A 16,046-nucleotide genomic window follows, 5' to 3' on the forward strand; every position below is an offset into this window, starting at 1 on the left:
GGAACAATCTTCTCTATCCCCCAAAATCCCTAAGTTTAGTGGGAAGGGGGGACTGAAAGAATGCGGCTGTATCAACACTGCATTGTGGTCAAGCAGAAAGAGCTCCGATCCTCAGAGGTACAGAGTGTCCTGATCATTCTGATTAAGGTTTCATATGACGCACATAAACCCCAGCCCCAGTGCCTCAGCTTACCTGCTAATATCCACGAAAAACTCAAGGTTTGTTATATGCAAACCGAATAAAGCACAGCCACAGGGATTTCAATTTTCATTCATTTAATTTACCTTCGCAAGAAAGGTCTTTGACACCAGGACACATTTCCTTCCTAAAAAGGATTTCATAATAAAAGTCTTAATTTGAACATACCTGACCACTAAATACAGCCAAAGAGACACAAATATACTTTATACAAACATTTCAATGATCCAAAAATGGTTATAGTCATTGCACTCTGCTGTCTCTCCTAACAGATTTTGGCAAGATCTTGCAGTAGCACATTAAAAATTTGGGCATAACCAAACATCATTTGCATGTTCTGCACCCTGGAGAATGACACCATTAGTCACAAATCGCAAAGACATCAGGGGGAAAATATATAAAGGAGATGGAAAATAAAAACAAGAGAAATTGGATAAGTGGCAAGAACCAATAAGTTTGCCAGAAACAGAAGCCTAAGATCATATTTCAGTGAACTGAATGTAGTCCAGAAACTCAATCCAGAAAGGAGGGAATGCTTTGAAAACAGATTTGGGAGAGCTGTGTAGAAAAATACACATGGCTAAGACATCATTTATTTATCCTTTAGAAAAGGAAGGTAAATCGGGTGGCCCCAAAATCCCCACAAACAATAGTACATATATAATAACAGCACGCGTAATGCTTTCTAGAATCAAACCTTATATCATTGTGCAAATCCTTCAAATAATCTGTAACATGGATACAACAGACATCAAATATCACTTACAGTTTACCTCCCATACATACAGGAATAAAGGTGAAAGTAAACTTATGTGGTTTTGTGGTACATTTATTAAAAATAAACAAAACAGTGTTCTCAGTTTTGACCAGAGAGCTGGGTGGAGAAGGACTATATCAGTAGTGCACCAGCCCCGCAGAGCTCAGCGGGAAAGCTGTTCAGAATGGGGAGAGGCTCGGCACTTTGATATTGATGTCTCCAATGTTGATGTTGCGGGGAATCTCGGGCAGGTTCATGTTCTTCACAGCAGAGACAGCACGAGCTGGAGCCGCTGACAGACCTCCCTGCCCAGAGAAACATGGCACAGAAAACACCTTTAAAGGCTTCGTGTGTGGAATCATCACGTTTCATCTTTAATACTGCTGTAATGGCACAAGTCTAAGCATCTGCGGGGGGAAATCCTGTAGTAAAACTGCAACAGTGTTAAGTTACACATGTTGTGTATATAGACTTTACTATGAAAGGATCATGTGACTGAATGAGAACCTCATTAACCTCATTCAGTCAGACTGACACTGTGTTCACGCTTTGATTCCCATAATTTCGTGTACATGTACAATGACAATAAAGGGCTATTCTTGACCATTTCAAAGTCTAACTGAACTGCTACGGTCCTGTTTTGGCTCGGTGAGACGATTTGCTCAATACCCAAGGAAATACAAATCGCTGCAAGTGTGCTGTGTAAAATCTCCTTTTGTTTACAGTAGTTTTATTTGTGGTGCACCTTTACATGAAGCATTTTTAAAGTAAGGTCATCTTAATCTGAAAAGCTAATCTTAAAGCAGACGTAATCTTACCTTGTATAGGAGTTATATTTCTGTCTACTTGTACATACCCGTGCCATCTGGTGTAGGATTTTAGCCAGCTGGTAGTGGGCTGTTAGCAATGCGATGATGTCATAACACATCAGGCAACATTCAGGTTTTTTAATATAAATTCGATTATTGTTATTGTCGTGAAATTAAAATTATTTATAAGGTGTTATAGGTGCAAAAACACTACAAATGAGTCATTTTAACCTAAAATTGGATGCAACATGATAAGATCATAATGTCTAATATAGATACTTCAGGGGCTTAAGATATGCACGTGTGCTAATTTTGGTTGCACAACTCCTGATCATGTAGGGTGAGTTTGCAGAAAAAGAGGTTTCGTATATTACAGTAAGACTAACTTCTTAGTATTATGAGTGGACGCTCAGTGCAAATAGTCTCTTTAGTCAAGTGAGTGCTCACAGTGCTCTTATTCTAAAAATTAGTTAAATAAAAACACACATTTAGACGCCCTTGGTGCATCATTTTCCAACACATTGTGACAAGAGATATTGCAACTAAACCACAATTTCTGAATGGTGACCAAAACAGTACGCCAACTCTCACAACAATGCAACACCGCTACTTGCCTACTTACAAATTCCAGTATTATAAACATCAGTTTTGGTTCTAAAACAACCATTTAAATCATGTTTACATTAAACATTTACAAAGTTTCATAATCAGCAAGTGTAACTTTACAAGAACCATCAATTAATGTTTATAGAAGGTTTGCAAATCAATTACTTGTAATTCATTCTATGCTAACAGTAAATCATTATTACTTAAAGTTCAATTACCAAAGTTATTATGAAGGATTAATTTTAGGGGTTCACAAGAGTTTCTGTTTTCAAGCTAAAACATGCAATAACCCTCAAGTGCGCTCCTTTAACAGAACGGATCTGACCTCTGACTTCTCCATGCGGTTCTGCACCTCCACCTGAGCTACAATCTCATTCATGTTAGTCTCCAGCACCATCCCTCCCATCACCACCTCCTGCAAAATGTAATGGACCTGCAGAAAGAGCAAAGCACGGCAATTAAAACTAAGCAATGCTGAAATGCATGCAGTTTAGTTGGAAAGCAAAGCAGCTTTCCATCACAACCTTCAGATGTTTGAATTCCTGTGGGCACAAAATGCTTACAGCAGCATAAAACTGTCTTCTACTGCAAATCTGTCAGCCTCTTTTAAACCCCTGACTGTAAGTATCAATGACATTTTTACAATGCCATGTAGGTTAGTTGCGTCTATCCTCCAGAGATGTACAAGAACATGTTTTTCTTTCAAGAAGAAATACTTCCAGGTTTCACTTTGGGAAAATTCCTTAGGCCAAACCTAACAACACCACATGACATCCATTTCCTGCTGGGAAAATTCAATCAAGATGGCCGGGGATGTGTCTGATTAGTTTCCAGCAACACATCTAGCTAGGCTCAGAAGAAGAGAAAAACAGATTTAAATGTAGCCTGAAGCACATACACACATCTTCAATTCTAAAGAAGCCCTGCACACAGTTTTAAAAATCTTTATTATGTACTGTGATATATATTATTTGAAATGCAATCATTAATTTCTGAGGTGAAAAGGTTAAGTAAAGAGGCTGTTCCAAAAAAGCATCTGGCTGCACAGCTAAGACTAATAGACTGCACATTACCTGAGGGTCAGGCCTACAGTGCAGTCATAAACACAAAGTTCCCTTTTATCTCAACCTTTTCATTGAATGGGTAAAAAGAAAAAAGCTGTCCATGAATACAGCTCCTACACAATTATTCTGCTACAGCTTTACCGTCAATATCAAGACAGCGTTTATTCTGTAATGGCAGCATGTTAATGTCACATTCAAATATTTATGGACAGTTTCCCACAAGTTCGAAACACCAGTGTATGTTGCTCCGATATGGAAGCCTACTCTTACTCTGTGCTTTTAATACAAGACAGACCCACTAAGCTGTGCCTGACCAGTGCTTTTTTTAAACATTTTATATCACTGTCTTTAAAATTCTTGAAAATTGAGACGGCTCTTTTTGCCAAAAAACTGCCAGAAACCACATTCGCACATTTGGAAAGCTGAAAACATTTACTGACACATTTCGTTTTATTGAGCAATTATTCAACTAATACTTGCAGCTCTACAGAAATGCATCCCTATCCCCCACTTACCTTATCCATGTGGAATATGAGGTCTAGTTCGCAGACATTTTCGAAGCATTTATCCAACGTTTCCACAAACACCTGCAGTGAAGAGAACAATGGGGTCAAAACGGGAAATATTTTCAATAACAGATTTGTATTACTGTCTGAGTGCTGATTAAGTACATACAGTTAAGATGGTCACAGGCCAAATGTAGAACAACTTCCAAATTTCCCAAAGGGACAATAAAGCTGTGAAGCCAGATGTCAGCCCGAATCAAAGTGAGTGCATCAGCACTTTGCGTAGTAATGTTGTTGAGAGGTCTGTACAGCCTGTATCTGAGATAACAGGCTTTCTTTTTAACAAGTTACTTCTTTAACACAACCACCAAAGGAAATTTAAGACATAAAAAAGTGAAAATTTACTGATGTCAGTTTAAAATACAGTAAAAGGAATTTGTTTTTAAATGGTTCAGTTTATAAACATTGTCCAAATTTGTTCATTAATCTTGGATGTAAACAAAATAACGCAATCATGTTAAGCCATTTATTGTTAAAGCAGCAGCATCTTAGAATACTGAGAACACAGAGAACAGTGAGTGTTGTACAGTGTGTTTTCACAGACGCATTCCCAAACTTCAACACTTTTCGGCTGAACGGAACAGTAATCTGAGTGATAAGATAAAATGTGGATACACCAGTTCTGATTGAAAAGTGGCATAATCCTAAACACCTCACTGCAAAAAAATGTTTCTCTGTTAGCTGCTGGAATGCATCCATGCTTGCAATAGATGCTGAAAGAATTTCCTCGAATCATTTCTGCTTGAATTCAGTTTGGATCAACACAGTGTTTGGATTCATCCATTAGCTGAGGTCATCCAAATAACTGTGCCTCTCACCTCTCACATCTGTTTCAACTCTGCTGACAGAAGCATAATAACAGAGGGATTTATTTGTAAGATTTCACTCAGTAGGCTCTTTCTTGTATCATACACCTTGTTGCCAAAAGTATTCATTTGTCTGCCTTCACATTCATATGAACTTGAGTGAAATCCCATTCTTAATCCAAAGGGTTTAATTTTATGTCAGCCCATTCTTTGCAGCTACAACAGCTTCAACTCTTCTGGGAGGCTTTCCACAAGGTTAAGGAGTGTGTTTATGGGACTTTTTGACGATTTTTCCACATGTGCATTTGTGAGGTCAGACGCTGATGTTGGACAAGAAGGTCTGGCTCACAGTCTCCACTCTAATCTCGGAGGTGTTCTATTAGGTGCAGTCATGTTGGAACAGGAAGTGGCAATCCCCAAACTGTTCCCACAAAGTTAGGAGCATGGAATTGTCCAAAACATCTTGGTATGCCAAAGGATTAACAGTTTGTTTCACTGGAACTCAGAGGCCGTGCCCAACTCCTGAAAAACAACCCTGCACGATAAACACCCCCACCCACCCGTGTGTCTACCTTTACACTTGGCAAAGTGCAGTCAGACAAGGACCGTTCTCCTGGAAACCGCCAAACCCAGACTCATCTATCAGATTGCCAGACAGAGAAGCATGATTTGTCACAAAAGACAACACACCTCCACTGCTCTAGTCCAGTCTAGTCTAGTCTTTACACCACTCCATCCAATGCTTTGCATTGCACTTGGTGATGTAAGGCATATATGCACCTGCTCAGACACAGAAACCCATTCGTTGAAGCTCCCTGTGCACTGTTCTTGAGTTAATCTGAAGGCCACATTTAGTTTGGAGGTCTGCAGCGACAGACTCTGCAGAGAGTTGGCAACTTTTTTCACAAATTTTTTCACAAATGTTTGTAGAAGCAGACTGCATACCTAGGTGACTAATTTAACAGACCAGTGACAATGGACGCGATAAGAACACATTAAGATTTTAAATCAGTGTTCTCTTGGCTTTTTCTTTTTTGTTTGTTTGTTTAATTTTCTATTAAAGTGAGATCTGTTATTTTATTGGCCTAAGTTGTTTTAGGTTTTGACTTTGTCATTTCGGTTTAAAAATCTTCAATATTATTCTTTCAGGCTTTTGACTGAGTTTTCACTGATTGACTCACCAAAGAAGCAAACTGGTTGAAACACAGTCGCAACTAATTTGTTTTCATCTTTCTTGCAGTCAGTATTTTCACAATAAAACACCAATTAGTCACATGTGTTGATAGTTTAAATGTGAAGAAAAGCGATATTTACTTCTTCCCATCCATTACTAGATTGTTTTACATAACACACTCACAGCTATCATTCATCATTTCACCTAAGCTGGAAATTGTCCGTGTGAAGATAAAATGATAATTCGTTAAATTTGGCACCTCTTATAAACCTGCCAGAACCCACCTCAAGTCTCATGGCACAGTATTCAACACTGATAACTCTTACCCTTATGACTGAAAACCAGAATTAATTTTTTAGAATATTTTAGAATATATATTATAGATAAGGAAAAGAACATATGTATTCTAAACAGAAACAGAAACTGACGAATGATCCCACCTGGTCATTTTTGTAACTAGAATAGTTTGAATGCTTGAGAGTTAATACTCCTAAGGCCTTTAATGGATATTTGTGTATTTAAGGACCAGTAGACACCCTGCAATTGTACTTTTTGCTCCAGGGTCAAGTGTCTGCTTTACAAGCCTGGTGTAGTGGTTGTGTGATTCCATGTCAAATATTTCCAAAGAGCCATTCAACAAAAGAGCAGCTGACCTGGATCAGGTCCAATATGCCGAGCTCGCTCTCCGATGAGTCGACACAAAAAACAAAGTATAGAGTGGCGTAGTGTCGGTAAATCAGCTTGTAGTCAGAGCCACCAATGAGACTGAAAGGAGATTAAAAAAAGAACAACTTCAAAAGGCATTCAGGAGTAGCTTCATTCTGAAATAGACTAAACTTGTTTTCTGTTAATTCACTTGAAAGATATGATGGAGACTTTTGAATATTTGTCTCCATCTAGTGGTTAAAGCTAGACCACTGCATCCACAGCTGCTGTAAAGTAATGTCAGAATGCCCAAACCTGGCTCAGGATTTACAACAGTTAGTATTTGTCGAATTAAAATGTGACAACACACAACTAGTCAAACAACAAGTGTGCCTCTCTGCCTCTGACAGAGATCCCAGGTGAGCATGTATCAAGACACTCTGACAGAGATCTATTAAACCAGCTTTTGTGACAGCTGTGCCTAGCTAAGCAGTCATTTATAGCTGTACTTAGAGTACACACATGCATATATAGAGGATTTGTTTTATTGTAACCTGTGATACAAACAGAATTGCATAAAAGAACACCTGACTTACCTTCCACCCTCCAAGAAGTTGCAGACGTTGTCATCTCTTTTAGATACCAAATGAAAAGTCTCCCGAATGATCTGCTGCTGCATGTCCTCCGCCTGCAAGCAAATACGTTACAAACTCCATTAACTCCATAATTGTCAAAATAAATAAATAGAAATTAATTTTAAAAAGTCTAAATATATTTGCCAATAACGCATTACTTAGACTTTTACTTATTTTTAACCACGTTAAGAAGTAAAACCTCTACAGTAGGACCTGAACAATATATCGGTTAGCCAATATTGCTCCATCACAGATTTGATATATTTGCTGTCCTATACAATAAGTTTTATCAATATAAAATAATGGAGAAAAAAAATGCACATGACTATTTAGAGATGCCATCAGTTGGTTTAAAGAGTGGAGCAGAGGCCTACACTTCATGGAAGGATTAGGGATTTAGCCAGGTAACTTCAGGTTTTAACCCCACAGGGGTTAAAACCTGATAGGAAGGTGGCTCACTTTGTAATAACTCATGAACACACACAAAACTACCTCACACTGACTAATCAATTTTCTCTAAAATAATGTCATCACTCCAGGAAAAGCCTGTGAACCTCAGTAACCTGATAGCTCACTGAGGTTCATTCTCTTATGTACATCAGTAAGTAAATAGATCATGAGGAGTAGGGCTGGGCGATATGACCCAAAATTCATATCTCGATATTTTTTAGCTGGATGGCGATATAAGATATATATCTCGATATATATTTTTTAAAGCCATAAAGTAAGAACAAAAAGAGAGTTCTTAGTCAAAGCTGTGTCCCAGATGTCACACAGGCACTTTTATTAACATAGAGCAGATGTACATAAAATTTACTCAAAAATAAATTATGAGCATTTATTAAATAATAATGCTCCATAAATAAAAGAAAACAATGTTGTTTTTGTGCATAACAAAAAGCTCACAATTGTGCAGTCAAAATGTAAACTAAAAGACGAGCACAATAACAAAGACAGATTTCACAGCTGCTCTGTTCCCAACTTGTACTGCGTGACTGACAGCATTGAGTTTGTAATCCGCTTCGCAACCACGTCTCTTGGTGCCATTTATGGTCCTTATACACAGTAGGGTAATATTACGTTGAAGCACAGTACATATCACTCCGCGAGGCTCAGCCGTAATGCTCCGACAATCCATCAAGCGGTGCAGCTCCGTAGCTTATCAAAGTCGTACTAAAACATTTTTGGACAGATTGCTGAGCGCCGTGTACCACATAAAATCGGTTCGCGGCCATCAAGCACAACCAGAATTCATACATAAGGCGCGCTGTCAACTTTTGAGAGAATGCAAGGATTTTAGTCCGTGCAGCACCTCTGGGCTGCATGGCGTTAGCGTGGTTAGCTCGTTAGCGTGGTTAGCTAGCTAACACGTTGACGCCGTCCAGCCCCACGCACGGGGCCATGCGCAGTAACTCGTTAACGGAGATTTGTCGTGTTCATCTTGTCGCTTCCTGCAGGTGAAGCGATGGGGGAGGAGGGGGAGTTGTGTTCAGTGAAGGAGAGGCGAGGCCGAGTAACGTTGCGTAAAGACGAAAGTGGACGAAAGAGAGGCAAACTTGCGGCTCCACAAGTATAATTATAACGTAACATAGACTATATCGATATAAAGGATATGGTCACATCTTATATCTCGTATAAAAATATATCGATATTTTTTAAAAACTCGATATATCGCCCAGCTCTAATGAGGAGTAACTTTATTCCTCGTGTTCCCTGCAGCTGTCAGCAACTTTGATGTCATTTAAATGTTAAAAGTGATCGCCCTCTTCCCAGTGTTGCCAAGCGCTTACTAATAGGAATTGTCTTAACGTTGGGGTCTTTACCTTGCAGTATGAAGTGTCTTGAGCTGCCTGATGCTGTAAATTGTCATTATATAGATACATTTTAATTGAATTATGAACCTTAAAATAGGAATATGAACCTAAGACAAATCACCTAAGCCTTGTGCTTGCTGACTTTATATAAAATTTGCATGCAAGCCTACTTAGAGTTAATTGGTTACTTTCTTTAAAACCACTTTGCATCCAAGAAACACTTGAATGGAATACAAACTGTAGATACGGAAAGATCCCTCTAAGTGTATAGCTTACATCCTACACACTGCTTACACACATATACACCTGTTGCCTTTAGTCTACATCGTGTGTTTAAGATATTATTTTTTGTGATATTAGCACATATTAGCAAAATGATGTTAGGGTAAATGACACCAGATAAATAAGCAATGACTTGTATACACTGGGCATAATAAAATCCTAATTCCTTTCCCATGACTAAAGTACACTCCATACTGTCATAATTTTTATATTTATAAATAAAAATATATAAGATGATATAAACCCACATCATATGTTTTAGAGGCAAGTCTACTTGATTTCTATTATACAGTAAACAAATTAAATAAACCTACTTACAGACAAATCTGCAGTCACTGAAGCACAGCCGCCATTTTTAAATGAGTTTTGATAACTATGATAAAAGAGTTCTCCTGGTAAAACCATTTATTTATGTTGTATGTTATGTAATTAAACAGACAAGGATGAAGCAAAGTCAGTGATTTCAGGACAGATAGTCCGGCTAATACATACATATGTACGATTTAAGTGGATTTATCTTCACAGATAGCTGCTCCTTCATTATATAACGCCTATATACTTTTATATAGAGAGAGGTCTATTTTAATAGAAAGGAAGTAAAACTGAAGAGTGACTGAGCTCCAAGTTTGTTCCCTTTCTTGCTCACGTGATCCGCTAATAGTTTTACTTGGCTACAGGAAAATATCTCATAATATGTCAGGATCTCTGAAATATATGTGGTGCTGCTCATTACACGAAAGGTCACAAACGCTAATCAAATACAGATTGTAAGGTAAACAAATTGTTTCAGCAGTATTTGCTACAATACTCACAAAATACTGATAGAATCTGATCAGCCGCGGCTTCCCGTGGTTGTTAAAAATTAATATGGCTTTAATCATCTCTGTTCTTTGGCGTTATCAAAGTACAGCGTGGAAAATTCTCAAAATGTTACGATTTTGACTCTCTGCTCGACGTTAGCTTCCGAGCTCCCTGCAACCGGATCTCTCGTTCAGCTACATCCGGTTGCACCGCAGCGGTCAGCCAGACCCGCTCATGACAAAAGGTTCCGCATAGATTTTCGTTCTGGGTCTGTCTGCCATACAGGCTATCCAAGAAATAATTAACGTCAATAAACCAAAAACCTGAGCAAGTACGTTTGTTGTAGTGTTGCTGATTTATGGCTGAAAGCTAAACTAATATACAACAAAACCAGGTCTGAATGCACATCACATTAAACCTTAAAACAGCAGAAGACCACACTGGGTGCCATTCCAGTTGTGTAAGAACAGGAAACTGAGGCTATAACTGTCAGTGGCATACCAAAACTGGAAAACAGAAGATTTGAAACAAGTTCCCTGTTGTATCTCAGTTTCTGCTGTGACATTTAGATAATAGGGTCAGAATTTGGTGTAAGCAACATGAAAGCATGGCTCCATACTGGTTTGTATTAACAGTTCAGGCTGCTGATGGTGTAATGGTGTGGGAGATTTTCCTGGCACACTTTGGTAACAAATGAACAAATGGCAAAGCCTACCTGAGTATTGTTGCTGACCATTGTGCCCACAGTTTGCTCATCATCTGATAGTTACTTTCTGCAGAATAATGTGCCATATCACAAATCCTGTTAAACTGGTTTCTTGAACATGATGAGATCTTAATTCAATAGAATACATTTGGGATGTGTTGGAACAAGAGATTCACATTATGTACGTGCAGCTGATAAATCTGGCATCATGTCATTATGGACCAAAATATCAGAGGATTGTTTTCAGCACATTGTTGAACCTATGCCATAAAGAATGAAGGCAGTTGTAAAGGCAAATGTATGTGCACCTAATGAAGTGGCCAGTGAGTGTATTTTGTAAAATCACTTTCATAACTTTAGTAAGCCTTAGCCAAAAGTGCTTAAAAACATAAACAAAAACCTCTAAAACCCACATAAAATCAGATATTAATTTCTTCTTGCTTAAATATGTCTGCAGTTTTTGGCTTCCTATCAGACAGCCAAAGGTTTCTTGGGATTCAAATTTTATTCCAGTAAGTATACCCAGTCCTCAGTCTTCACAGTGGTGGTCTATACTTTTCACTTTGTGAGGCTGTCCACCTGACACATTATGTAATTTTCGGGTCTTCGTGACTAATGCACCATCAGCTGAGGCACCATGTTAATTATTGGAACCTTTGTACTTGGGTCAGCTGCTTCACACTGCCTTGGAAACTCTTTTTCCTTTGATCTACAGTGGGTGGTCAAAAAACCGGATCAAGACCCAAATTATGTAATATTGTAGCAAAAGTTCTCAACAATTAACACATGTGTGCCAAACAGGAAAATTTAATTGCCCAAATGGAAAAATGGTGAAAGATGGCATGTTAGCATGCTTTGAAGATGTTTTTTTGTCTTTTATTTTTTTCTGCCGAGAAAAAATAAGAAGTTGCTGAGTTTTTCTTTAGGGTATTTAAACATTTCTAGTACACTTGGAGGTTTTAATCATCTACTATAAAATATGTTTCCATAAAGAAAAGCTGTCATTGTAAGATGACATTAAGCTTATATCTCAAGTTGTATCTTCAAAAAAAGTGTTTCATTTTGCATATTTTGAATCCATTGTTTAGTTTTTCATTTAGTTTGACAAGGATTACGTATTCAAATTAAATTAGTTTGGGTTAGATAACGAATTGTACTGCATGACTCCATGTAACAGATGCGGGTAGACCAGGCCTGAATTTTAAAGCCGTCAGCCTGCAATCTATATATTGTCCACCAGAGGGGAAACTCTGATTTCCAAAAAGAAGTCCAGCTGTACAGAGCCCTTTAAATGAGAGGTCTCAAACTTAAGTGAGCCGTGGGGCACTGCTGGCACTTTCATCTCATTGGGGGTCCACTTTAGTGTTCACGGAGTACAAAAAATAATGCCGCGTGTTTTGTTTTGGGGGGGGTTGCTCTCGCTAAATATTTGTACTAATCCTGTTTTCTCTCTCTTCGCACTAGTGTTTTCACGGTTTCACCCTTTGTAATAAGTTATTGCCACGTACATTTCGCTTCCGTGTTGGATCTGTTCTGTGTGTAGTGTTTTGTTTTGGGGTTTGTTTTGTGATTTTTTAAATTTCAAATCTTGTATAACAAGACAAAACTGTAAACGTGAATGCAATTTTTTCCATTCACTCTCTTTCTGGTCAGACACGTGGCAGCACTTATGCTATAATTTTGTTCTTATTTAACAAAAAAATGCAGACATGTGTGTACACATTGGTTTTTGACTACTAGTGAAAATTGTTTTCTTTACAAATAACTCTCACTGAACTAACACGGCCAATCCCTCAACATGTTTGTACTGTGCTCATATTTTTGCTTTTTAAAGAACTTACTTCAGCATTGCACTCAGCATCGAACAAATCCTCCTTAAAAAGGTAACTTGAAGTGCCAAATTGCTATATATTTCTTCACGTCAATATACAGGCTGCAAGTTTGAGACCTCTGCTTTAAGTCCATTGATATATGATCTCAGAAAAAACTTTCCTGATAAATTTATGGACTCTAGCTAGTTTAAAATCTTACTGGATACAACATAATATTCATGTTAGGGAGGTAGGGTAAGCCTATATACATGTTGATACTACAAGTTCCTCAGGTGTGCGGTGTTCTTGATAAAAGTGAAACACAGACTGTGTTCATGACATCCAATTTTAAAGCACCAAGAGGTATATTTTCACAGAAGGATTCACAGAAGGTTTTGGGTGGCATCAAGGTGTCTATGTCCAATATACAATTTAAATACATCACATGCTCAATGTTAAAAAAACCCCTCTTTACTTTAGGTTTCTAAGGGCGACACTTTCAACATATCTAAGAATGACTAAACCAACATGCATTTTACGTGCTCATACAGCCACTAGAAGCTGGTTAATTTTAAAACAAACAGGTGCATGTGTTTGCACTTTTATATAAAGACTTTTTTCTTGTAATATGCAGATTCTCCTTCTAGAGATATATTTAATACCTTTTTATGGTCTTTCCCTATATTAACAGTGGATAAATCTATAGTTTCCAGGAATGCATGCATATAGAAAATACCCCAAAAGGGCTCAAAATATTAATAGCCACCTTTTTTCTTCTTCTTTCAGCTTCTTCCAATAAGGGTTGCCGCAGCAGATCATCTGCCTCCATCTCACCCTATCCTTATGCACAATCCTCTAACACGGCAACTCATTGCACACTAGCTTTCACTCTATAATTTGACAGTGGGGAAAACCTAAAAGTCCTTACTTACTTATTTACCAGGAAATCACCTTAACATCCACAATCATGGACTTTGGGATTGGGCAGAATACTTACAGGTATCCTTTGCTTCATCACCTTTCCTCCAGAATGAAATGAGCTTAATATAAAATAAAATAATTCCTTTGTTATACTTTGTTAAAACATACAAACAAGACAAGAGATGAAGTGATCAGTTTGGGAGCAACCAAAAGGTATAAATAATGATTTCTTATTTTAGTTTCAGGAAGAGACCAAATGCAATCAGTTGTGTTTTACATTGCTGCAACACATAAGAAAAACAGTCCCCATAAATGTTTCAATGAGAATAACAACAGATTTTCTTAATTCTAATATTACCAATGAGAGAGAAATCATAAACCAAGGTCAAAAACACTGATCGGAAAATCCCTTGAACTACAACCTGAAACTCCAAGGCTTGTGACTTTGTTTATGCACGAGGACACTGCTGATGATGAAATACCCCTGAGACATCCTTGCAGCTGCTTCCCTAGATACTGCTCCGTCACACAAAGGTGTCCAAGTGACAGTGCTGCTGCATAATGTTTCTATTCACGGGATGCTAAGCCACTTTCAAACTATCCATCTGCTCCAGCACAGATTTAACAGGTGAGGGTGACGGAGGAAAAAAGGATATCACAAGCTTTAACATCATAAGCAGGACACGAGTAAGCCAAGCTGTGAAAAAGGACACACAGAAGGAAATTATTCAGGACAGAAAGAAGACCAGGAGTGAGTGGACCAAAGTCCAAAAGGCAAATGACAAAACCTCTTCAAAACCCACCTGTCTTCACAGTTTTCTCTGAGTCAGCTTCAGTGGGTACCAGAACTTTAGGAGAGGCATAAGTGTTTCAAGTAAGTTCTGATTTTTTGCTGCATTGTGTTTGTATAATACTATATGCTTCTGGGACTAATGCCTGTGCACTTCTCATGCTCTGATCATCTCGAGTAGCATTCTTTAAACAAGTTGCATAAAAATCTAAACTCCTTCAAAAAACAAACAACGAAAGAGGGTTTTTTTTTTAACTTTTTGTTGTTGAAGTTTCAATGCAGAATGTATGAATGGGAAGTGAGGCATGTACCTCAAGGTAATCCCATTTCTTTGAGTACAGCTCAATAAACCTCCATGTTGTTTAGGGCGAGCAGGTGTCCTGGTTCAGGTGGGACTGCACAGTATTTGTCTTCCCATAACACAAACTGAGATAATATCCTACATTTTAATTAGCTGTAGTTTGCAAGCATTGACAGATAAATCTCACAATAAACATGTAGCTAATCTTTAGAAGTATCGCTACTGAAAACCAAAGATGAATACCAGAGAGACAGTCGGCTGAAATAGTAGTTTTATTACAACAGGTTGCTCTGTGTGTAATTCTTATTGATTGATTGCATAGAAATAATTGATTGCTTTGGCTCAGACCAAAGTAGTGGGAATTATTAGAGCCCAAATTTGACGAGATGAAAGCATGGGTGACTTTTTTTAAGGTCAAATGAAAAAAAAGATCTTTTGAAACATGTCTTAACTAAAGAAAGGATGACAATGTGGTAATTTGTAAGTAATAAACAAAGCTCAGTGAAAGATTACATGCAGGTGTTGAGTTTGAGTAGTAGAATGAGGAAAATATCACACATTGTGCAAGACAATGTCCCCACCTCTACAGTATACAGTGAAAAGTAGTTTCTGCCTTCCTGTTTTAAAATTAGACAAAGATGACTCAAGTAAATACAAAGTGCTGTTTTAAAATAACTATTTCAATAATTTAGGGGGGGAAAGCAATCCATACCTTCCTGGCCCTGTGTAAAAAAGTCACTGCCTCCTAAACCCAATCACTGGTTGTGCCACCCTGGGAAGCAAGAACTGCAGTCAGCATTTACGATAACTAAAAATCAGTCTTTCACATCGCCGTGGAGGACTTCTGTCCCACTCTTCTTTGCAGAATTGTTTTAATTCAGCCATATTGGTGAGTTTTCCGGATCATGTGCTCATGTGAAAGCCTCTCAACTCCAGACTTTTACTGGGCCACTCCAAAACCTTCATTTTGGGGTTTTTTAAAGCCTTCAGAGGTGGACTTGCTGGTGTCTTTCTGATCATTATCCTGCTTCTTAACCCAACCCCGCTTGAGCTTCAGGGCATGAACTGATGGCCGGACATTCTCATTTAGGATTTTCTGGCAGAGAGCAGAATTCCTGATTCCATCAATTATGGTAAGTCATCCAGGTCATGAAACAGCAAAGCAACCCCAGACCATCACACTACCACTTATGACATCCTGTGTTAGTTTAGCCAGATATAATAGATCTTGTCAGTCTGAATATTGTCGGAATATTTTCCCAAAAGTCATGGGGATCATCAAGATGTTTTTGTCCAGTGAGAGACGAATCTTTGTGTTGTTTTGGTCAGCTGTGGGGTTTGCCTTGGACCTTTTTTATG

At 38.2% G+C, this 16,046-nt stretch overlaps 1 protein-coding gene across 1 annotated transcript; it reads right to left on the reverse strand.

Moving 5' to 3' along the window:
• Positions 1-259: 259 nt before the first annotated feature.
• ap3s2 (adaptor related protein complex 3 subunit sigma 2) lies at positions 260-10,355 on the reverse strand. The gene is made up of 6 exons (XM_085419671.1): positions 10,170-10,355; positions 7,223-7,314; positions 6,635-6,746; positions 3,951-4,022; positions 2,697-2,804; positions 260-1,261 (listed from the first exon to the last, which is right to left on the reverse strand). The coding sequence occupies exons 1-6, from the start codon at positions 10,236-10,238 to the stop codon at positions 1,136-1,138; spliced, it is 579 nt and encodes a 192-aa protein (XP_085275797.1). The 5' UTR covers positions 10,239-10,355; the 3' UTR covers positions 260-1,135.
• Between the last annotated feature and the right edge of the window lie 5,691 nt (positions 10,356-16,046).

Source organism: Rhamphochromis longiceps, linkage group LG1 (assembly GCF_057381845.1).
Source record: "Rhamphochromis longiceps isolate RC_006_pf linkage group LG1, R_longiceps_female_GT1.1, whole genome shotgun sequence".
In the NCBI taxonomy this organism is placed as follows: Eukaryota; Metazoa; Chordata; class Actinopteri; order Cichliformes; family Cichlidae; genus Rhamphochromis; species Rhamphochromis longiceps.